The following is a 23,008-nucleotide window of genomic DNA, read 5'->3' as shown; positions in this document are numbered from 1 at the left end:
AGACAACATGCAAACTTCATGCAGAAAGACCCCAGGCTGGGAATCAACCCCACAACCATCTTGCTGCAAGGCAACAGCGTTACCAACTGCGCATTGCTGATAATTGTTTATTGGACATTTTTTTAAACAAGTACAGCAGATACTCTGATTTTAGTTATTTCCCTTTAAATGCACAGAAAGCTTTTACTTGTTTTCAGAAACAGAGCGATTTAATCCTGCTCACTTAATTCAGAATAATCAACAATCTAATTTAAATTTAGAACAAATAACATGCAGCCCAATTTGACAACTTATCGGTGTTGCCAAATAATGAGTTAAGATTCCCAACTACACATTTTAATAAATTGAGAATGCTGCACAATGAGTTTATTTTGCATTTCTAGAGCAATTTGTAATCCATTAGTTTTTTAATATATTTTATTTTACGTACTCAGCCGTACCCTCAAAAATTTAAAACCCCTGTTCTTATCCTTTTCAAAGAAAGCAAAGCAAGTAATTAAAATGTTCTGAAAATAAAATAAAATACTGATATTTTATTGCCATTTTTATATTTTAATTTATATAAACTTGCATTTTGGAACAATGCAAGAACATAAATGAACCATATATTTGTATAAAACTGTATGTAAAGCTCAGTTTGATTAACCAACTGTAACAACAATAAAGAGATTTGGTAAAACACACTGACCATCGAGGTAAGGTCAGTGTCTGGCATAAAACAAGTTCCTGCAAGGAGGCGCCATAATGTTACTGCGTGGGAAATTCCCACCACACTTTCTCACGAACTAAAACACTTTAAAAACACGACAAAAACAATATAATAGCAGAAATGGCATGACCTAGAATAAACGTATTTCAATAACATGCAAAAAAGAAAACCATAAACATATTTTATAAAATGCATAAATGTATGCAAATGCAAATAGGTCAGTTATGACATCACTCACTGTGATGTCACAATATAATTCTCTTTTGTTATGACATCATAGAACAGTCTTAAGACTGTTGAACTTTCCCAAGATCTTTCATTCGAGCACAGAAGAAAGACTGGGAACTTGTTCTAAAACTTGCACAACTTGTTCTCAAACTTGTACGATGGAGGATCTAGAATTGATTGAGGAACTTCAGGAATTTTATCTGAAGATACAAAGAAAGAGGTTACAATTTTTGAGTACAGAGGAATTATTAGATGACATTGCAGAACTTATGAAGAAACTTAAAACACTTTACGATTTGGATGACGTTGAGGAAAATGAGATAGTGGAGACTTTAATCCACCATCTGCACCGAGAACCTCAGAATCAGGAGCAGAGTCCACCAAGGAGTGTGTGGACTTGTTTGACTGATTGGGGAGAGACATTCATGAGCAGCTTCAGTTTTGGCTTGGGATTTGGCGCAGCTGCTGGCATTGTACTGACTGTGTGTTGTAAACTCCTGTCCTAAACACTGTTCTGAATCTGGGTGGTGCTTGAGGGAGGGGTTCCCGTCGATCTGATCTTCAGTTGCAGAACCTGGCTCTTGGGACGTGGAATGTCTCCTTTCTGGGAGAGATTGGGAGAGGGATTCCTGCCTCAAGTGGAGGAGTTTCAGTATCTGGGGATCTTGTTCACAAATGAGGGAAAAAGAGAGCGGGAGATCGACAGACGGATTGGAGCAGCATCTGCTGTGAAGCAGACGCTGTACCGGTTTGGAGTGGTGAAGAGAGAGCAGTGAAGCTCTCGATTTACCAGTCGATCTACGTTCCCACCTTCATCTATGGTCATGAGCTGTGGGTCATGACCGAAAGAACGAGGTCCTGGATACAAGCGGCCGAAATGGGTTTCCTCTGCTGGGTGTTTGGGGTCTCCCTTAGAAATAAGGTGAGAAGCTCCGTCATCTGGGAGGGACTCAGAATAGAGCCGCTGCTTCTTCAAGTCGAGAGGATCCAGTTGAGGTGGCTCGGGCATCTGATAAGGATGCCTCCCAGGGCGCCTCACTGGTGAGGTGTTCCGAGCACGTCCCACCGGGAGGAGGCCCCAAGGAAGACCCAGGACACGCTGGAGGGACTATGTCTCTCGGCTGGCCTGGGAACGCCTTGGGGTTCCTGGAGGAGCTGGAAGAAGTGGCTGGGGAGAGGGAAGTCTTGGTCTCCCTTCTGAAGCTGTTATCCCATGACCCAGAAACAGCGGAGGAAAGTGGATTTATGGACAAAGGTCTTTGTTATCATGCAGTTTCTAAGTGCAGTAAGAGGATGAGGAGGTTCTCCAAGCAATTCTATGGATGATTTTTCACTTTTACTTGTTTTGCATGACCTGTGGAGGGTCAAAAGTCAAGTTTTATTCACCAATTAGTTGTTTACTCTGTTTAATTCCCTGAAATTGATTCACTTACCTGGGGATTATATTGTTTCTTTGGTGGAAACTTAAATGCTGGGTACGCCTCGCTGTCTTCCTGCAAAAAAGGAGGAGAAAGGTTACTTATCTGACAAAATGAATACAAACATGATAAAAGAAAGGACTAAGTAGATTCCTCAAAGTGAGGTCCTTACCTGGAGCCTTGGGACTTTCTGTTTGGAAGCCATGTCGTCTACTGGGTCTTTTGGACCTCCTTTCCTGCAATGAAGAGAAAAAAAGACATTACTCACCTGGAATGTATTGCTTCTTTTTGTAATGGACAATCAGGTTGTTTACCTGTGATTTTGGGTTTTGTTTGGTTACCTGCAGCATCCCCTGAATTAGGTGGTTCATTTGCAGGTACTGGTTATAAAAAGTTTTATATACTTTGATTGTAATGTGGGCTGCACAGTGGCGCAAGAAGGTTCTGGGTTCAATTTCTGCATGGAGTTTGCATGTTCTCCCTGTGCATGTGTGGGTTCTCTCTGGGTACTCCGGCTTCCTCCCACAGTCCAAAAACATGACTGTCAGGTTAATTGGTCTCTCTAAATTGTCCCTAGGTGTGTGTGCATGGTTGTTTGTCCTGTCTGTCCCCTTGTTGCCCTGCGACAGACTGGCGACCTGTCCAGGGTGACCCTGTCACTCACCAGCAAAGACAAGGGTGTACAGGAAAAGGTATTAGATTTGCTTTTAATTAATTAAAAGCATGACTGTCAAATTCTCCCTAGGTGTGTGTGTGCATGGTTGTTTATATATATATATATATATATATGTATGTATATGTATGTATATGTGACATATATATGTATTTATTACTATTTTTATTATTATTGTTGTTGTTATTAGTATTATTACTATTAGTTTCACGCAAAAACATGAAGAAAGTGTGACAACTTTGCCGAAACATGTTGTTTGAGCTTTCACGGTGTCCGTAGTTCCCCAGACAAGCATGCCGAACAAGCGCTCATAACGAGCATGCGTGTATTTTGCCGCCTGTACGGTGCGGAGCGGCAAGAAGACGCAGGGGGAACCGTATCTGATGGGGAAACGCGGATTGACGTAACACCTGGATGGTTAAGCTAATATCATCCTTGACTCAAAACCACAAGTGTCAAAAATCTATAAAGGACTTGCATAAAGAAAATAAATCTCTCTCCTAGACACAGCAACATCTTGTGTTCTGCTCTTCTCGTTTTCCCCTTGAAACATAAAACACGTCGACGCTCCCGCCATATTGTGAGAGGAGACAGCGGTCAGTTGGTATTCAAATACGTCACAGTTTATGTTTTAATAAAATTAAAAGCGGTTTAACAATTATATTTTTGAAATAAATGTCTTATTTATTTTTTTACCAATTGTAAATGTAAACATCAATCCCTAAACAACATACATAGAAAAAATAAATGTAAGTATGATTCATCCAAAACTACTTAAATTAAATTAAGACGTAGGTGAAATTGAAAAGAACATTATATTTTATTGTCCCACAGTGGGAAAATTCAGGTGTACCAGCAGCAGGTTGGAGATCAGTAAAACCATGCATATTCACACAAAGGTAAAGTTGTAAAAAGAGACTAGAGGCAAATTTACATCAGACAATAATATTGTGTGCAGTTATTAAAAATGGTGTATTGTGTGCTTTTCAGTCCCAGGACTGATCAGATTTCTGTAGATAAAATAAACAATGACAGAAATGGGAAGCTTGTTCTATTGTTCTGCCACCTATAACAAGTGAACATCAGGCTGAATTAAAGGCAATCTACAGAGATCCTAGCAGCCTATCACAAAATCAGTAAATTGTTTAAAATCTCTCATGCAAATAAGTTGGCTGGTCTGAAATATTCTTTATTTGAAAATAGGTATAATTTATAATGCCTTATAAAAAAAAATAAAGAAATAGATAAAACCCAATTCTTCCTGGAACTGAATCCTAAAAACAAACTAAAATTGATTTTCTGTAAAACCAACCTGGTCAATACGTATGACAGAAATTCAGTTTAGCAGCAGCAATTTCAACAAAATGGATATAAATTCATTTTAAACCAGTAAGTGTCATACTTTGGAAATTGAGTATAACAGAACAAGAATTGAACCCTGGAAACTCAAACATTTTTTCCATTCTCCATTTCACATTTATCCTGATCTGGAAAATGATAGGTAAATTCATACTTTTTCAGATTTTAAGATAATTTATGAAACCCTTTATGTACTCACTGTTTTCACCTTTCACATCATTTATGCAATATATCCACTGCCCCACTTCTTCACGTGTCCAAGACATCTCAGCCCTTTTCACTGCCAATTTTATCTCCAAAGCACTCAATCCCAATTTCCCCACTAATTTTTAAATTCCAATTCCAATTATGTCAACTACCTCTCAATGAAAATATGAACATCTCCCAGTCTGTCTGTAAATGCCTCGGACTCCAGCCTGAACATCATAGAAGGTCTAATCTTACACACCTTTGATTTCACTGTTGAAAGCATCCAAAAAAGATTATTCCTACTCGAACAGCATGCAGCAGAATATATAAATAAATTATTAAATATTATTAGAAGTGTTGGCTGGTTTAGTTTTAAATATACAGGTGATGCAGATTTTTCAATGTGGTGTCCAATATTTGAGCACAGCATTGAGGCAATGCCTGGAGGGAAAACCTTCTAACAGGGGAAGTAGGTTTTTGTCCATCTGAAAAATTTATCTATTGAAAATACCCTGAGGGCATGATAACTCATTAATATTTTAAACATAATGGAAGCCAAATTAAAAAAAAAATCCACATTCAGACAGCTACAAAATGACACAAACACAAGTTTGTCATTATGAGCCAGTTTGGTTAGATTTTCCTGCATCAGACTGAATTTCTACATGTGTTTTCATGTGAGTTGTTAGCTTATACTTGCGATTAAAATGCATGTCACAGACATTACAGGTAAATCGTTTTTCTCCTGTGTGGACTCTCATATGCTGCGAAAGAGACCCTCGCTCGCAAAAAGCTTTCCCACAAACATGACAAGCACATGATTTTTCTCCTGTGTGCATTCTTATATGTATCTTAGCATGTGAGCTTTGACTGAACTGTTTTCCGCAGATATCACATCCAAACGGCTTCTCGCCCGTGTGCACCCTCGTGTGTATTTTAAGCTCTACTGGTCGGCGAAATGTTTTCCCACAAACATCACAAGCAAAAGGTTTCTCAGCTGCATGGACCACCATATGATTCACAAGACTCCCTTGTGAATTAAAACTCTTGCCACAAAAATCGCAAATAAACGGTTTCTCTCCTGTGTGGATTCTTATGTGCGTCTTAAGATTTGCGCTGCGGAGAAATTTTTTACCACAAAAACCGCAGTCAAAAAGTTTCTCTCCAGTGTGGATTCTCATGTGTGTCTCACGATGCTCTTCTGCACGAAACCTTTTGCCACAAACATCACAACTGAAAGGTTTCTCTACAGAATGGGTGATCATATGAGTCTTTAGGAGTGACTTAAAATTGAAACTTTTCCCACAGTCCCCACAGCTAAACGGTTTGTCTTTAGTGTGGTTTTGCATGTGCATCCTAAGACGTGATTTAACATTAAATGTTTTACCACACAGATCACAGCTGAAAGGTTTGTCTCTGTGGACCTTCATGTGTTTGTTAAGGTTCATCTGGTAATAAAATCCTTTTCCACATTTGCTACAAGTGAGTGGCTTTTCTTCAGCATGAACTCTAAGATGTGCCTTATGATCGCCCATTCTGCGAAAACCTTTACCACAAATATCACAGAGAAAAGGTTTCTCATCTGCATGTATTTTCATATGTGTCCTCAGTTGCACATATTCGCTAAAGGTTTCACAGCAATTTTTACAGAGAAAACGCCTTTCCCCAGAGTGGACCCCCAGGTGCTTCTTAAGGGACCACTTGTGGCGATACTGTTTACCGCACTCGGAGCAGCTGAAGGATATTGCAGCAGTTTTACTGGCTACATTTTTCTCATCACCTGGCTCAAGTACAATGGTCTGCTTCGAGGCTTTGATTTTTGTTTCAGATCCAGAACCGGCAGATTCGTTGCTGCTTACATCAGTTTCTGAAGATGGTGAATCATTTTCAATTGAATTTAATTTTAAGTTATTATTTGGATCAGAGTTATTATCTGGATCCAGTCCACCACAGTGGTCTCCTTCTGTTTTTATCTGCCGAGTAGAGCTGTTGGTTGAAGGTTCTGTCTTCACATCTTCTTCAATTTTGACTTGATTAAGCAGCGAAGACTCAAGTTTCTTTTCGTCATCTTCAGTTTTCACAGTTTCAGCAGTGGGGTTGATCCTGACTTCATTTTCTTCACCTTTCAGTTCCATAGTCTCTTGTTTCTGCTTGCCGAAGCTCGGTAGAACTTCTTCTTGTCCAACCAGACCTGAAATACATGTATAATCAAATATCAAACCTTACTCTAGTTTCTAAACAAAGAAAATGTTAATGGCTTGTTGATAATTTAGGACAGATTTAAATAATAAATACTATAAAATGCTAAAATTACAAAATACTTTATCCAACAGACTGCCTGTAATTGCTCTTGGATCAGTGTGAAACCTATATAAATTTGGTCAAGTTTAATTTGGGGTGTAAGGTACCTGCTCTAATGCATTTTTGTCTTTAGGTTGTGTGAGGCAGGACTTCGTTTCATGTGAGTTGATCACAGGCTGCTCCGATGACTATGCTTTCCAAATTAAAGTAATTTTACTATGCATAATATTACAATAAGCTAGGTTCTAGGTTCTGAGAACATCGACTGAAGCTAAAACTCTCCCCTCTTTGGTGAGTTCAGTCCGTCTTAGACAATTAACATCTTAGAACTGCTTCAAAACACTTTGCTTTAGTCAGATAAAACGGATGGATAGGACATTCGGTTGATAAAACAATTATTTTCTTACTAAGATCTCTGTTGGTTTGTGTTTGCTAAGGCTCCGATGTGGATGCTGCAGCCTTAAGAACCCTCCCTGGGTCGTCTTCTTGATGTTTTTTCTTTCCAGACATCCGTGTGCTGCTTCTCTTACCCCTCTCCATGCTTGTTTGCAGCTCAGAGATGAACTGTAGCTTTAGGTTTCAGGAAGTATTTCCTGCTGATTTCACACAAACAACAACAAAAATTTAGAACCTGGAATAAAAATAGAAATGAATATCATGATCATTCAAATCACTGATCTACAAAATGTTTGTATATATCACAATTAGGGCTGGGACTTTAAAGTTGGGTTGTGTAACTTCTATATAATGTATCTTTTTTTTTACATATTTATTAAGATTATCATTATGTCATGACAGTATAAGATAGATAATCTTAAACAAAATCAAGCTCCTCTGCCTTTTCCCTATTGTGTTACTAAGCAAATATACTACTCTGTCAGAAGCAATCAATCAGAACCAGGAGGAGAATCTCAGCACTGTCAATCCTCCTGGTGTATGTGCTGCTCAGACCCTCCCCCTTTCTCTCTGCTACACTACAATTAGTTCATCACAACAGAGTCTGTCATGAATGCTCAAGCTAGTTAGCATGGCCGCTGACAGCAAATCATCATTCAAATGTTTTCTAAAACTGCATGAATTAATTCATGTGGAATTTTGATAGAAAATTGACAGAAACAGCCCACACATTCACGCAGAAACTACTGTTCTGGCTCGATCTCTTTGATTTTATTTTTAATATTTCCCATCAGTTAGAAGCTACATTTTCTTTCTGTGACAGTTTTTGATCTTTTGGTGCTAAACGGGTTCGTCTACAATGACAGAAACCTTGAGGTATTTCACTGGACACATGCTTATTTTGCTGATCACTTTCCCAAAGATGTACAACGTGGATGCAGCTTGTCGTTATTAAAGGTGTTTGGTAGAACATCTCTCAGGTCTGTGACGCTGGAAGTCGAAGATAAATTCAGTCTTTGCAGTGGAAATGTGGACTAACGATCCTGCTAATGACTCTGCGTGTCCACTTAAAGCTCCTGGCGATTTCATCAGCGGGTTAAATTATTTGTCAGACAAAACAATTTGTGCTTCATCAGTGAATAGAGCAGGGAAAGAAGGCCAGATTGTATTTACCTTTATTTTTTTCTCTCTCTATCCCTCTTCGCAGCTCCAAGATTAACGCTCAGTCTGGGTTTATTCATCTGACCTCTTCCTCCATTTGACACAGTTTTGGCTTATTAAAGACTTAAAGCAGCGGCAGCAGCACAGAAGAGACAAAAATATATATATATGAGTTTCACCCAGGAGCGTGCAGCTGGAAAAAGCTCTACCGGAAACACGTGACATTTGCTGGTGGAAATACGTTTTCACAGCTAGACGGTGTGTTTTTTTTGTTTGTTTTTTTTTGCGTTTTCCTGATTGATCCAGACCGCAAACGTTCTGATGTTAAAATAGTCGCAACAAGCACAAAAATGTATGCACAAGAGAACAATGTTAGTGTCATCTGTAGGATTTTGCTGCTGTTGGACGATGTTAATGTTTATCTGAGAGTCTGACCAACATCAGAACAATCCCGGGTTTAAGCTGTTTTAATAAACTGCTTACCGACACATCTAAGGTTGTACATGAGCAACAGTAGCAAATTTCTAAAAACGAGTAACCGCGAAACAAAAATAATCAGACAAATCGAAACAAGTACATAAACATATTTTTTAAAAAGTGCCAGCCTCAATATGCAAAGAAACTTGTTTTCATAAATGTATTAATTTTTCAATAAATCCAAACTATTTTTCTGTCCAAATTTTTTCTTATTTGTTTATTTATTTATTTTACATTAACATTTAAGGTTGCAACATGACAAAATAAGAAAAAGGTTATGAATAATATTGCAAGACACTTAGGTCCGTATGTTTTGAGAAATACAATTTCAGGGGTAGGAACTTTTAATTGGGTGCTTTGTTGAGAAGAACGGAGGAACAAAATAATTGTAGTACTGACGAAGCTAGTGCTTTCGGAGGAGGTGGTTAGGATGTTTGTACAGATTAGGTTATGATGAACGGTATAAGAAGTTTAAGACAAGATTAATGGCATAGCAGGGAGATCCCTGGCCACAAGCTGATTAACAAAGGAGGATGGAGGCTAAATAAATCCAGAAGAACCCATAATCTTCATTTGATGGATTGAACGGAGAGAATAAGCGAGAAAGCGCAGGTAAATACGGTGTGGCCTTCTTTCCTGAAGAATGCATACATTTGCAGATTATCATAGCTGCCTGATGGAAATAGATGGAGCTGAGTGGTTCTCCAATCGTTGTGATTTTTCTGTTTGTGAATTTAGAAGAACCAAATAAAAAGTATAGGTGTGTAAAAAGCGATGCCTGATCAAAATTACATCTAAAATTAATTAGTCGTTGGCGGTATGGTCTTCTTTCTACTTAAGATACATTTTTACTATAGCTTTAATTAAAAAGTTTAGTTAAATGTAAATCAGTTGATCTTGTAAGTAAAACTTAACATGAAAGTAACTGAACTCCCGCTTGGACGAGCTGTACGCTGGTCCAGTACGTCAAAGCGTCCGCCATATTGGGAGTGGAAAGAGCCAACATGAACTTAAATTGTGTTTTTACAGTTCCAGGCATCCTTCCTAAAGCAGCAGAAGTGGATCCATGCTGGATGCTCTAAAGTCTAAATTTTTGAAATATCTTTTATAAACAACAAAAGAAGAATCCCAAGTGGAGCGAGGATGTCTGAAATGATGAAGCTTGAAGCAAATGAAGCTGGAGGGATCAGCTTGGAACCTCCTGCAGCATCCATATCAGAACTAGAGGAGGAAACACAAGACAACAAAGATCTCAGTAAGTGGTATAATTAAGTAGTTTTAATGATGCTGCAAATCCTTGCCGACATCACAGTTTGTTTATTACTCTTTAGCTCAGAATTTCATTAATCCTCATCATGCATCTTTATATATTGCCTGGACTAATAACTGCAGCACAATCTATTAAGCACTTCATAAGCAGACAACAATCTTTTCTATAAAGACTTTATGTTTTCTGCACTATTATAACATTGTAGCAGTCGGTGGCCTCATGAATCTAAGATACCCATGTAGCATCTCTTCATTGGGGAGTCGAGTATATCAGGTTATGCTCAGACACACACAGATCATACTCACTTATTCCCTTTAGGTGTCTCTGTCATCCCATCAATGGTTTGTTTATCTGAGGCTTACAGTTTTAAATCAGATTGAAGAATAAATCTGAATAGCATCTCTTAGCTAAACAATTCTAAAGCAGCTATGGCCATATAGACACAAGAAAACATCTTGATATATAGAATACTTATCCTTTGAGATTGAGTGGTAAAATAAATGATTCATATTTTATTGTGGTTACTGTATCTACTTTTGCCTCTGCCACTGGACATACTGCATACATTTTCATGTATAATGACTTCACAAATCAGCAGTTCTATTGTTTTGATGTTTGTCTTGCAAATTTCTGCAAGGCACACTTGCAGATAATATTTGCTAGTGTGTATTATCTGACGCGCATGAACATAAGAGAAGTTTAGAACTGTGTTACAATAAAGACCATCCATGTCTATGAAATGATGCCTCATCCCCCAATGCTCTGAGGCCACCACAATCCACTGACTGTTTTGAAAAAGTGTGTAAAATTTACAGAATCTGGAATAAGGCTGTTGACAGTAATATTTCAAATATAGTCAAGTTAAATGTTAAGGTAGTTTGATGTCAGCTAATCTTTTTTCCTCTGCTGTTTGTCTGTTTTAGTGTTACTTGAAGACGATCGGCAGCAAATTGTAATCAAAGAAGAGGTTTCCCGGAACACTAATTTGGACCAATGCCATTCAGAGCCGGCTCAGATAAAAGAGGAAAAAGAGGAACTCAGGATCAGTCAGGGGGAGAAGCAGCTTAATGAGGAACTGGAAACAGATATCAATGAATTCCCCCTTATGATGGTTACTGTGAAAAGTGAAGGTGGAGAAGAAAAAGCTCAGTTCTCAGAACTTCTTCAGGTCAAAACTGAAGAGACCAGAGAACCAGAACTTCCCACCAGAAGGTCAACCGAACAGATAAAAACAGAAAGTGATGAAGAGGACTGTGAGGGACCAGAACCCTCAACAGATCCAGATCAACCTGGTCGTGTGCAGCCAAAGACGGATGAAAAGGCTTTAGACTCATCCAACTCTACTAAAACCGAAGCCAGTGATGATGAGTACTGGCAGAAGTCTTCTGATTCTGAACTTGAAATTGAAGATGGAGACTATAATCCATATGCATCAGTGTCAGGGGGAAAATATGGTGCAGGAGGGAACTCTGTGAAAATCACCTTCAGCTGTTCTGTGTGCAATAAGCAGTTTGATTCAAAGTTCAATCTCAAAACACATTTACGAGTGCATACAGGGGAGAAACCGTACGGCTGTGACGACTGTGGGAAGCGATTTACCCAGAATGCAAATCTCCTGCGGCACAGGCTGGTGCACACAGGCGAGAAGCCGTTTGTCTGCGATATTTGCGGTAAAAGATTTAGCCAGAGTTCAGCACTAAAGACACACATGACTGTCCACACAGGAGAGAAGCGACTTAGCTGCTACGTTTGTGGTAAAAGACTCGCAACAACCTCAAATCTTAGAGCACATCTGAGCGTCCATACCGGAGAGAAACCATTCAGCTGTGACGTCTGCGGAAAAAGATTTAACAAAAGAGCAAATCTCCGGGCACATATAACACTCCACACAGGAAAGAAACCATTTAGCTGTCATATTTGTGATAAAAGATTCACTCAAAGCTCTATTCTTAGGAGACACATGGACGTCCACACAGGGGAAAGGCCATACAATTGTGAAGTGTGTGGTCAAAGATTTACTTCAACCGAAAATCTTGAGGAGCATATGAACACTCACATCAAACCAACTGACTGTGAAGTTTGTGGTAAAATCTTTACCAAATCTGCAAATCTTCTGGCACACATGAGCACCCACACTGGAGAGAAGCCATTTGCTTGCGATATTTGCGGTAAAAGATTTACTCAGAATTCAACTCTGAGGAGGCATACGAATGTCCACACAGGAGAGAAGCTGTTTGGCTGCAGTGTTTGTGGTAAAAGGTTTACTCAGAACTCAACTCTCAGTCGACACATGAGCATCCACCCGGGGGAAAAGCAGTTTGGCTGTGATGTCTGTGGTCAAAGATTTGGTACGACAGCGGAGCTTAGAGCACACATGAGTTCCCACGAAGGAGAAAAACCCTATAGGTGCAACAATTGTGGCAGAAGATTTGTTCGAATCTCAAACATGAAGAAACACGCGTGCATCCAGTTAGAGAAATCATCACGTTCATGACCAGCATGTTTAAAGTGCCTTGTTGGGCTTTTATTAGAATGTAGTCATATTTCTCATATAGCTTAATAACAAAAGATCATATTATCAATTTACTTCAAGTGAGATGAAATATTATGAACAACCCCCCTCCCCTCCAGGGCTCTTTACCTTTCCTTTTATTAAAACTGACAGTACTCTGGATTTCAGTTTTATTTCAATAGGTATACAAAAAATATACTTGGAAACTTTTAATGTGATAAAAATGCTGGACTGTATATGCCGTTAGACCTTTAATTTTAAATTTTCTAAGAAAATGTATCTACAGTTGCAATCAGAAATAGTGAACCGTCTCAACTTAAAGGCCTGTGACGATTAACCAACAAGAAATATGTGTTGATGCATATATATTTCACTCATTTGATTTGTGCATAGTGTTGTAGAAGTTGAACTCTTGTTTTCACAGATAGGTCAATAATCAGTCCACTCTACCCAACAGGGCTCACATCCAAACGTGTTAGATTAATAAAAGGTTGGAATGGGCTTGGACGTTTTTGCTCACAAACCCACAGACTTCTAATTATTTGTCTTAGAGTGATTTTTGCATCACACATGGATGCCTTCCTTTGTGAGGTTTCTGTGAACGTCACAACTGAAGTCAATGAAGGATCATTAGATGTTACTCTGTTTTCCATTACAAAGACTCTAAGCTTTAGGTTTTCTGTGTTAAAATGTGAAACGTCAAACCTAATTAAATTTACTCCCAAATGAAATATTGTTTATTTCCAGTGTTATATTAATGAATCACTCAACTAATAAAAAATGCTATCCAAAGAAACAATGGTAGATCCTTCCAATCTTTCTGGGTTTTTCCTGTATTTGTGATTGTGGGTTTGTAGGTTCCTTGCAGATTTGTGCTACCAAAACGTTTTCTGCAGCATTCTTCTTGTCTTGATCACAGGAACAATGTTTGTCTTAATTCCTTTAATTGTTCCTCTTCATGCTTTCCAAGGCATTAATGCTGCCTTAAATCTCCCTAAATTCAACAATTCTGTAAATATTTGTCTTGAACATTTCTAGCAAGAAAGCATCAGAGCCGTTGCTGCGGTGCACCTTATCTTTGAGTTGACATGTTGAGCCTGGATCTGTTGGACTTGTTTCATTGTACACTCCAGTGGAGTTAAATTAAATTTGCATCTTGACTGAATTATTCCTGACCTTTAGTGTGTATTTAATCTATGGGATACCAAGCAGTTTCATCAGTTTCTTCAGATCAGTGGGACTCCTATGTTTTTTCTGTGGGTTTTTAATTTCCCCTTTCTCTTTCACTGGAAATTAAAACGTATTTGTCTTTTTATTCGGTGTATGTATGGTTTTGACTGTATACACAAATATTTGTTTGACTCAACATCATAGTTAAAGGATGACACTAGAGGGCGAACATTGAGAAGTAAAGCAAATAGGTGTTTTCCTGCTAAAAGTCCTGGAGAAGTTAAATGATGTGGAAGCCATGTCTGGATCTTGCAGAATAAATAGAAAAACGTCACTGGAAAGGAAGACATCTAGAAACCCATGTCAGTCACTGGAATGAATGAATCAAGACCAGATGGTTGGACTTTAATTTGTAAATTATATTTTGTCAGAACATGGAGGTTTTTGCTTGCAAAAAAAAGGTATCTGCAAGTGGAAATTGTTGTTTTTCTCTCTCTCTCTTTGCCTTATTAGAAAAATGAGCTGCACAAATACACAAAAGCTATATATGCAAAGTAAATGAACTCACTTTTAATGGTAGACCTAGTGTTTAATGTAAAAACCTTTCTGTGGCTTCAAGCTGTTTGTGTCACAATTGTAGAAAATATATATTTTTATAAGCGTCTCTGATTGATCAAATAAAGGTTTGTAGATCTTAAGTGATTCCCATAAACAGCACTAATTAAACTGAGCATAAGTCGTGGATCTGCAGGGCTTCAGGTGAGCATGGTCAGAATGATTAAAGCAGCTGAGCCTCTAATATAAACTCAGCTGCAGCAGCAGAGTAGTTACAACACAAGGCTTTGTCTGCTCTTTGCAGAGAGCAACATGCAGCAGCAGCAGTGTGTTTTTAGGTACGTTTTCCTCTATATGACCTCTTGTTAATGTTTCTGTGTCTTCACTGAACTTTCATGTTTGAACAGAAATTCCTGGATTTGCCTGTTGTTCAGCTTTGGAGCCTGTGTTCCTGTCAGGAAAGGTAATGATGCCATTTTTTTCTTCTTGTGAATGCCTCCACCTGAATAACTGTTATCTGAATATATATTTTTATTTTCTTTTTTCCCTTCACCGCAGATCAAAGAGTCCCCCAAGCTGGCTCTACTACTAGTGGTGTTTCAGTTGATTTTGGCTCTGATGGTACTGGGTCCAGTGCTGGCTTTAGGTCTGCTGTTGGTGTCTCCTCTGTTGTTGATGCTGGTTCTGATGTGGACTGTTCACCTGCAAAGGATGCACATATTTTTCAGATGATCGCTGACATGCTGAGCCTGGACCCCCACAGAAGTCGTCCTCTCCTCCAGGCTCAGTGGAGCGTTCCTCAGGGAATGGCTGCATCGCGCCCTGTGAACCCTTCATCCCTCATCATTCACAGCGAGTACCGGCAAGAGACTTCCCCTCTGACTCCAAATACACCCAGGATACATTTGACCACATCCCTGTACCTGGAGCCCCACAGCACCCAGGCAGTGGGTCTAAAGAGCACCAGAAGATCTGAGGTACAGACTTGCTGCAGTGGACTACTCGACATCCTAATGCGATACTAACTTCTGTTTCCTGCAAGAAGCTACAGAATTGACTCTTAAAAAATTATTTTGAAAATAAAACTTGATCTCGCCTCTGTATTTTTCTCTTGCTCTGTTCAGTGAAATTTAAGCATAGACCTTAAGGTTTATGCTTAAGTTATGAAGTTCTTGGTTGTGACCAGGGTTTTTTTTTTTTTTTTTTTTTTAAATGCATGGTACTTCAAACTCAAAAAAATAACTAGGAGTTGAGTAAAACGTAGTTTCAGAAACCTGAGATGAGGTTTCTAAATGGTCAGGCAATGAGAAATTTGTGACCTGATTTCAACCATTGTTATGACAAGTTGGGTGAACTTTTAATTGGTCTGTACCCGTTTCCTGTACAAGCTTCAGATTAGTTCAAAGCCAACCTGAAGCTTAGAAATTTGGTACAAGGCATCAATTTGGGAAATTAGAGCACAAATCCACTGACAGCAGAAAACTTGACTTGCCAGCCAAGTTTTCACTTGGGTAAGTCAAGCTGACTTACTGTTTCCACAGCAAATTAACTTTCTACTGCATGAATCTTGAAGCAGTGGGTATTGCATGCAAATGCATCTTGCAATATTTTGCACAGGTTTGAGGATGGCCACCCTTGTGATGTGGACACATTGTAAGCATATTTCAATTACAGTGCACTGATGAAGCATCTGGAGAGGGTTTTCTCATTTTTCTTGTCGAACGAGTTATAGTAGACTGTTATAAATATGAGAGAAGATATGAGAAGTCTGAAAAAATTAAGTAAAAGTTCAGATACACTCAGAATTAACTGGAAACGTATACAACTCAATTTTTTAAGGAAAGAAAAAAAAATTGTAGAAATTATACAAGTGATTCACACTTCATACCAGTAGGTGGCGGTAAGGCACATCTTCGGTTTTCTTGCCAACCGCCGAGAAAAAAAAAGCAGAAGAGCTTTTTGAATCTACCGGATGTCGGTGTCTTATGTGTGAGCCTTTCGATTCTCAGTCTAATACAGTTTTCCATCACAGCAAGAACATCAGAGGCGTGAGAGGACCAGGATTACGATGGAAAGCTGCAGGTCTGGAAAACAGTGCAGCTACGTTGACTCTGTGAAGGAAGAGAGTGAAGGTAAATCACTAAATCTACGCATTAGATTTAGATTTGATCATTAGAATCGATGGAAGCATGAAGTAAACAGGAAATAGCTGTTTACTGGGGTGCTCTGGCGTCAAATATGTATACTGAGACCTACAACGACAGACATAAACAGCCAGATGTCGCCAGGGGTCCGTTTCAGGAAGCGGAATTGGTGAACACTTCAAGAAACTTCAGGGGTAATGCTGCGTTCCAGTTGCACTCGGAACTGGGAAAGTCCGACTTCCCAGTCGCCCTCGGAGGTCTGATTTTCCACTGAGAAACTGGGAGCGACTCCCACTATCCGTAGTTACTATTTGTGAGGTGGATTTCTCGTTTTTCAACATGGCCGGTCCTCGCATCAACAACAGTAAGCTGTGGTGGAAACATGCTTATTTGACAAGACACGCATGTAGAAGTGCGTCTAAAATCAATGTTACATGTACCGCTTGCAACTGTAAGCTGGAGAAATTAAAAGTAGTGTTTGTAACAGCTATTGCAAACAGACGTTCATGGGCGTCGCCATGTTGAAATTCCGACTTCTTAACAAGATTGCGGTTACCTCGTGTCTGACGTAAAAGCCACCTCCGAGTTCCCACTTCCCAGGTAACTGGAATGCAGCATAAGTTTGGACATACCCTGGGTATTTGGTTTCAAGAAGCCAGCACCGGCTGCCTTTAGCAGTGTGATAAATTTTTACAGGCACACCTTGAACATCATATAACTTTTTTTTTTTTTTTTTTTTAAATCAAGCTTCTGAAAAATCTAATTAGGGAGTCTTTTGTTGGAGGGGATACACATTAATTACTTAAAACCTTTAGTTCTATATTGCCAATTTTGATAGGATCAATCCTCCATTCCCTAAATGATCTTCTTAAAACTAGCTGATGTAATTCTAAACAATTATTCAGGAAAGAGATTAACCACAGATGGGGTCTGGGGGCAAAGAGACTGAGGCAAGAGACAAGAATGAGGCACCACTAGGATTAATGACGCAACCTAATGATAGTGAAAGAGCAACAAAATGGAGAAATGGAATTAGTTTAAATTATCTCTGATGCTGGCTCAGCAAAGAGAGGTCATGTGAGTAATTTAACCATTTTTTTTCTTCCCTTTTCAACAAATTTGTTACAATGGAGGGAGATGCAACTGAGAAAGATGAGAACAACAAAAGACACAAGAGCCACAGATGCAGCTATGATGACAGATAGAAAAGAATATTAAAAGGAACAGATCTGTAGTTAATCTCAGTTTCTTCCTGAATAGCTTTCCGTGCCTACAAGTATGTTTTTCCTGTTAGCCCTGAGTTATCAGGTGGAAGAGATGAAGCAGAGGAAACCAAAGGGGTAAAGAGACAAGAGAGAGCAGCTGAAAAGACAACTAGGAAGGTAGAGAGAGAGACAAAATGTTAGAGCTGGGAGTTACACAATATAAGTAAGACCTGCGGTCAAGTTCACGAACACTAATCCCCTAAACATCAAAATGTGGAAATAGTACTTTCTACAATACACAGATCTTGGAGTGAAATGTAAACAATATGTTTTTGTGTTTCCTGCAGAAGAGCAGCAGCCGTTGGTGATTAAAGAAGAGGTTCCTGATCTGAGCAGTTCCAGTTTGGACCAGCAGAATCTCAGACCTCCTTTACTGGTTTTAAACAAACTTCAGTCCGGGAGAAAAGGTCGTTTGTCTTATGCTGTGTATGTCTGTGTATACCCTTTATTTCTAAAAAAGCAAGTTTAATTCAAAATGAAATTAAGACTTTTGCTTCTAACGTGGACACAGTAAAGTTATTCTGGTTTTAAATTTCAAGCGGTTTTACAAGTTGCTGAAAAATCTGAGCCAGTTTACTACGTTACATTGTCCATCTTTCTACTCATTGGTCCAATAGTTTGTGGAGGTTCCAGGTTACGGAACTGTCAGTATATTTTCATGCTTTTGCATGTTTTATAGGCACAGCAATTCTACCATAAAACATTGTTTTTGTTTTTCACAATAAACAGACTTTGGTAGAAAATCTAACCAAGAGGTCTATGTGTTTGCTCCAGGAAGTCAGCAACTGTGGGTGGTTAAAGAAGAGGTTCCTGATCTCAGCATTTCCAGTTTGGACCAGCAGAACCTCACATCTTTCCAGGTGAAGAAGGAAGAAGAGGAACAGTGGATCAGTCAGGAGGTAGAGCATCTTACTGTGAAGAATGAGAAAGAAGAGAAGCCTCAATTGTCAAAAGTTCATCGCATCAAAAGTGAAGACAGCAGAGAGACAGAAGCTCCAACCAGCAGCTCAGCTGCAAAGGTGAAGACAGAACCTGATGGAGAGATCAGTGGAGGACCAGAACCCAACAGAGAGCTGGATTCAAGTACTTATTTACAGCCAAATACTGAAGAAAGTTATTCAGCCTCTTTTGAGACTGAAGTCGGTGATGAGAGCGAAGATGATAATCTATCAGGTTCTGAATCTGAAAATGAAGACAGTGATGAAGATTGGAGGGAACCCAGAACACGTCAGTCGGGTGTAAACAGCAAAGTGGGACGTAAAGCTGCCCAAAAATCCTTCAACTGCACTGACCACTTTAAACAGTTTGTGAGGAAGCAGATGTTCCAGAAACATATGGCAGGTCATTCAGGAGAAAAGTCTTCCAGCTGCTCGGTTGAGAAGAATCACTCTAGAGGGAAGCAAAACAGTGATGCACAGATGGGACTCGAACCAGGCAGAAAATCATTTTCTTGTGACGATTGTGGTAAAACATTTCAGAAACTAGGTGCTCTTAAATGTCATGTGAGAATCTATCGCTGTGAAAAATCAACTGTTTGTGAAGATTGCGGCAAAATCTTTCACAGTCGGTGTCATTTGAAAACTCACCATAGACCCCACATGGGAGAAAGACCCTTTGTCTGTGATAAATGTGGCAAAAGGTTTACCCGGAAGCCCGGCCTTCAAGTTCACATGACTTGCCACACAGGAGAGAAACCATTTCAGTGTGAGGTATGTGATAAGAAGTTTACCTCAAATGGATCTCTGACGGCCCACATGACGATCCATAAAGGGGAAAAACCATTTAGGTGCACCGACTGTGGCAGATGCTTCAGACTTAAGGATGTTCTAAAAAGCCACATGATAACCCACTCAAATTTAAAACCGTTTGTCTGTGGGTATTGTGGCGCCACTTTTACACGGAAACAAAGTTTACTCCTGCATGTTAGACTCCACACTGGGGAGAATCAGTTGTCATGTGATCAATGTGATAAAAAGTTTGTCCTTAAGAGTCGCCTTGTTAAACATATGCAGATTCATCAGAAGGAGGAAAAAGTGGTGGCTGGGAAGGGAAACTTCGCTTGTGAGGAATGTGGAAGGAGGTTTGTCCAGAAGCGGTATCTAAAAAGTCACATGCTTATGCACACAGGAGAGAAACCATTTAGTTGCGATCTGTGTTTTAAGTTGTTTACACGAGCGGAAAATCTGAGGAATCACAAACTGAGGATTCACAGTAAACAGAGATTTCATACTGAGAATTCGTTTGGAAAGACTTTCTGTACAAACGCCACAGCAGTTCAGATTATTTTGCTTCCTTTTGACCAAGATTAGCTTTGACATGTTGAGTTTGACATGATCTCTTTGCTTCATCGTGAGCAGAGCAGTGTCTGGTATTAGCAAATAATGGGGAAAACTGCCTCTGTTCTGTGATAAAATGATTTTGGCAGCTCATTGTCCCGATATGTCTGGCCGAGCATCTAGTGTATGTTAATTTTATTGTGTTCATTTATATTCTGTATTATTTCTATTTTTAACAAGTGCATAAAAAATGAATTTATTGTTTCAGTAAGGTGTATGAAGCACAAAATGTTACAAAAAATGTAGAATAATTGCCTTATTTTTACATTTATTTTATGTCTTTTTTTTTTTGTTCTAAGTAGAGGTCTTGGTCAGTAAAGTGTCTGGCTGACATGATGTAAGGATTCATACCAGAAGAGTTGATATTTTTGTTAACAGTTGAGCATCGTTGGCCTCTAGGCTCATTTATGGAAAAACACAACTGAGGTCATACACACAGGAGAAATCACAGTAACAAAGATAAAAATTCTGTTTTATACACAATCTTCTGTGAAAAGTTGTCAATGAATTTGTCCGTAGTGGATCTTGATGTGCTGACTCAAGGCTTACAAATCAGTTATTGAATGGATTTTATGTAAAAATAAATAAATAAATCCATTCAACAGTTATCGGTTACCAGTGCATATTTTCAAACCAGATTTTCTTTACAATCAGTTTCATATGAATATACTTGGATACAGCACTCTGAATAAACAGCTTCTTTAGCAGTGACTTTTTGTGGTTTACCCTCCCTGTGGATGGTTTCAATGTTTGTTTTTCTGAACATCTGTTCAGTCAGCAGTTCTCCCTGTGATTGTGTAGCTCACTGACTCAGACTGAGAATCCATTTAGAGGCTCAGGAAACCTTTGTGGATGGTTGTCAAGTTAATTCAGTGATTAGAGTGTGACACAACGAATTTTCAATATTGAAATGTTTTTCTACTTTTCGGAGACACTGAGTTTTGTGTTTTCGTGATCTGTAAGCCATAAATGTAACAATTACAAGAAATAAAGGATTGAAAAACTTCACTTTGTGTAAGAAATCTAGATAATAAAAGTATCACTCTCTGAAATAACAGTCAAAAATATTAAATTCCTGAAAGATATGTTAACGTTCTTTTAGATGTAGCTGTACATATGTCTCAGTTTTTAGTCCAGTCCCTTTTAACTCCTGTTATGTTCATTTCTGAGGTACAGCAATAATGTTCCTGGGTCAATTTGACCCTTGGAGTGTTTAACCATGCAACAGTGTCAGAAACCAAAACATTTTTGCATCTGATTTTCAACTCCAATACTAATCATTTCAATCAATATTTGTGCAATGATTTATTTATTTTTTTGTCATTTAATTTTTTTATGCCCACTAAAAAAACTTAAACACACACACACAAAAAAAACAAACAAACAATAAATATCCTTGAAATTGACTTTTTGTAGATTTTTTTTATATTACATTTTTTGTTTGTTTTCAAGGGGTGACGTTTATAATGAACTTGAGACACATATTCTTTTCTGGGTCAAATTGACCCGCTGATTAAAATCAAGACAAATGAGTCATGCAGAGAGTATTTATGTTTTCCACCCACTTGTGCCGAGTGTCCATTCAGTGTGTCTAGAGTTTGACCACTGGAACAAAAAATATATTTTTTAAACGGGTCAATTTGACCCGCAACAAAACAGGGGGGTTAAGAAAATCTGAATGTTGTAGGATCTTAATAAGTCCATCAGATGGCAGCAGTGAGACACAAGGCAGCGTGTGGGTGTGAAGATGCCTGATCAAAATCCTGCGGTCCTTAATGTGAATCACAACACAAAACCGGAAAACTACTTGTTAATTGCTTTAACATCAAGTATATGTAATGTAATAAAAAAATGATTAATAATAGATTAATCATGATTTTGAAAGGAGAGGAATGCCGATGATCTAACATTGTGTTTAGAGCATGAAATTAGCAGAGCACAAGTTAACAAAATTTAAAAAAATATATTGCAACTGCATTATTGAGTTTGAAACATAATAATTCAGAGAGTATCACCGATATTTTATTATACATACTACATACTTTATTTGGAATAGATAATATTGGGTTTAACAATAACATTTGTGTGGGTACCACATAAAAGTTATTTCATTTGAGTAAAATGAAATGAAAGTGCAGACAACATGGCAAACAAAAAAGAAGAGTCAAAATACCATCTGCAGCTTCATACTAAAAACAAGCAAATCAGAGGAGGAAATGTCTTTAAACTAAATCCAAAGACATAATTGGAAATAAGGTGAGATGAAAAATAAATAGTTTTATAAAATCCAAAAGGCAGTAGGTGAAATTAGAACTGGGAGAAGAAATACATAGGGTGAGAGGCTAATAAGAGTAAGACTTGGATATGCAGGATTTAAAACTATATTTTTAAAATTTAAAAGCACAATACAGGGAAATGTAATGGAAGAAACCATAGAACATTTTAGACTGTCATAAAGATTTATAGAGAGGGTTTGAAAAAGTAAGGAAAAGTTTAGTATATTAGTAAAACTAAAAAAGAACTTATAAGTCGTCATTTGATTTTTAAAGAAAACAAAATTGATTCTTGGTATTTGAACGTAGCTTTTTGTTTTTGTTTTTTATGTGTAAATTATACAGTGAAAAAAACCACACTCTGTACCAATAGCTCACAGTAATGAACAATTCAAAGGTTTTCTTTCCATTTGCTGTAAGAACAACTTGGGTCCACTGGGTTTTGTATGAGTGTGAGTTTTTGATTCACAGTCTATTTAACCTAGTAATGGTGAAACCGACGGTCCCTGAATCACTGAGCCACTTTGAAACAGTTGCTCAGAAAATGGCCTATTATTTCGAAGCGCTTGATA

The 23,008-nt window shown here is 38.4% G+C and overlaps 3 protein-coding genes across 8 annotated transcripts in view; 2 read left to right on the top strand and 1 right to left on the bottom strand.

The window, feature by feature from the left end:
• Window positions 1-3,829: 3,829 nt before the first annotated feature.
• LOC106955004 (gastrula zinc finger protein XlCGF57.1-like) lies at window positions 3,830-7,478 on the bottom strand. The gene is made up of 2 exons (XM_015044918.1): window positions 7,285-7,478; window positions 3,830-6,767 (listed from the first exon to the last, which is right to left on the bottom strand). Exon 2 carries the CDS (start codon window positions 6,709-6,711, stop codon window positions 5,194-5,196), a length of 1,518 nt encoding a protein of 505 aa, XP_014900404.1. The 5' UTR covers window positions 6,712-6,767; window positions 7,285-7,478; the 3' UTR covers window positions 3,830-5,193.
• A 1,770-nt stretch (window positions 7,479-9,248) lies between these two features.
• Window positions 9,249-15,521, top strand: LOC106954999 (gastrula zinc finger protein XlCGF57.1-like). Of its 2 annotated transcripts, XM_015044909.1 has the most exons (6): window positions 9,249-9,523; window positions 9,941-10,166; window positions 11,105-14,756; window positions 14,826-14,881; window positions 14,977-15,064; window positions 15,147-15,521. In XM_015044909.1, exons 2-3 carry the CDS (start codon window positions 10,055-10,057, stop codon window positions 12,673-12,675), a joined length of 1,683 nt encoding a protein of 560 aa, XP_014900395.1. In that variant the 5' UTR covers window positions 9,249-9,523; window positions 9,941-10,054; the 3' UTR covers window positions 12,676-14,756; window positions 14,826-14,881; window positions 14,977-15,064; window positions 15,147-15,521. The 2 variants fall into 2 exon arrangements, with proteins under 2 accessions (XP_014900395.1, XP_014900394.1); XM_015044908.1 differs by having other exon boundaries at window positions 14,977-15,521.
• An 817-nt stretch (window positions 15,522-16,338) lies between these two features.
• Window positions 16,339-23,008, top strand: part of LOC106954996 (gastrula zinc finger protein XlCGF46.1-like) — a 35,611-nt gene continuing 28,941 nt past the window's right edge. The window contains exons 1-3 of one of the 5 annotated variants that reach the window (XM_015044894.1): window positions 16,375-16,550; window positions 18,115-18,234; window positions 18,602-20,771. In XM_015044894.1, coding sequence (XP_014900380.1) covers window positions 16,487-16,550; window positions 18,115-18,234; window positions 18,602-20,136 — 1,719 coding nt within the window. In that variant the 5' untranslated portion in view covers window positions 16,375-16,486 and the 3' untranslated portion in view covers window positions 20,137-20,771. Of the gene's footprint in view, window positions 16,551-16,606; window positions 16,757-18,114; window positions 18,235-18,601; window positions 21,171-23,008 lie in introns of those variants that run through there. The other 4 variants (XM_015044900.1, XM_015044893.1, XM_015044896.1 and 1 more) reach the window with 4 other exon arrangements.

The sequence above is a fragment of the Poecilia latipinna genome, unplaced genomic scaffold (assembly GCF_001443285.1).
Source record: "Poecilia latipinna isolate Pla-1442-1.1 unplaced genomic scaffold, P_latipinna-1.0 Scaffold697, whole genome shotgun sequence".
NCBI lineage: Eukaryota > Metazoa > Chordata > Actinopteri > Cyprinodontiformes > Poeciliidae > Poecilia > Poecilia latipinna.
Note: the sequence above shows the minus strand (reverse complement) of the source record. Positions and strands in the feature narration are given on the sequence as shown.

Coding starts and splice junctions, on each gene's coding strand:
- LOC106955004 (XM_015044918.1), bottom strand. CDS start 6,711: ATGGAACTGAAAGGTGAAGAAAATGAAGTCAGGATCAACCCCACTGCT.
- LOC106954999 (XM_015044909.1), top strand. CDS start 10,055: ATGTCTGAAATGATGAAGCTTGAAGCAAATGAAGCTGGAGGGATCAGC. Junction 10,167..11,104: donor ACAAGACAACAAAGATCTCA/GTAAGTGGTATA, acceptor TGTCTGTTTTAG/TGTTACTTGAAGACGATCGG.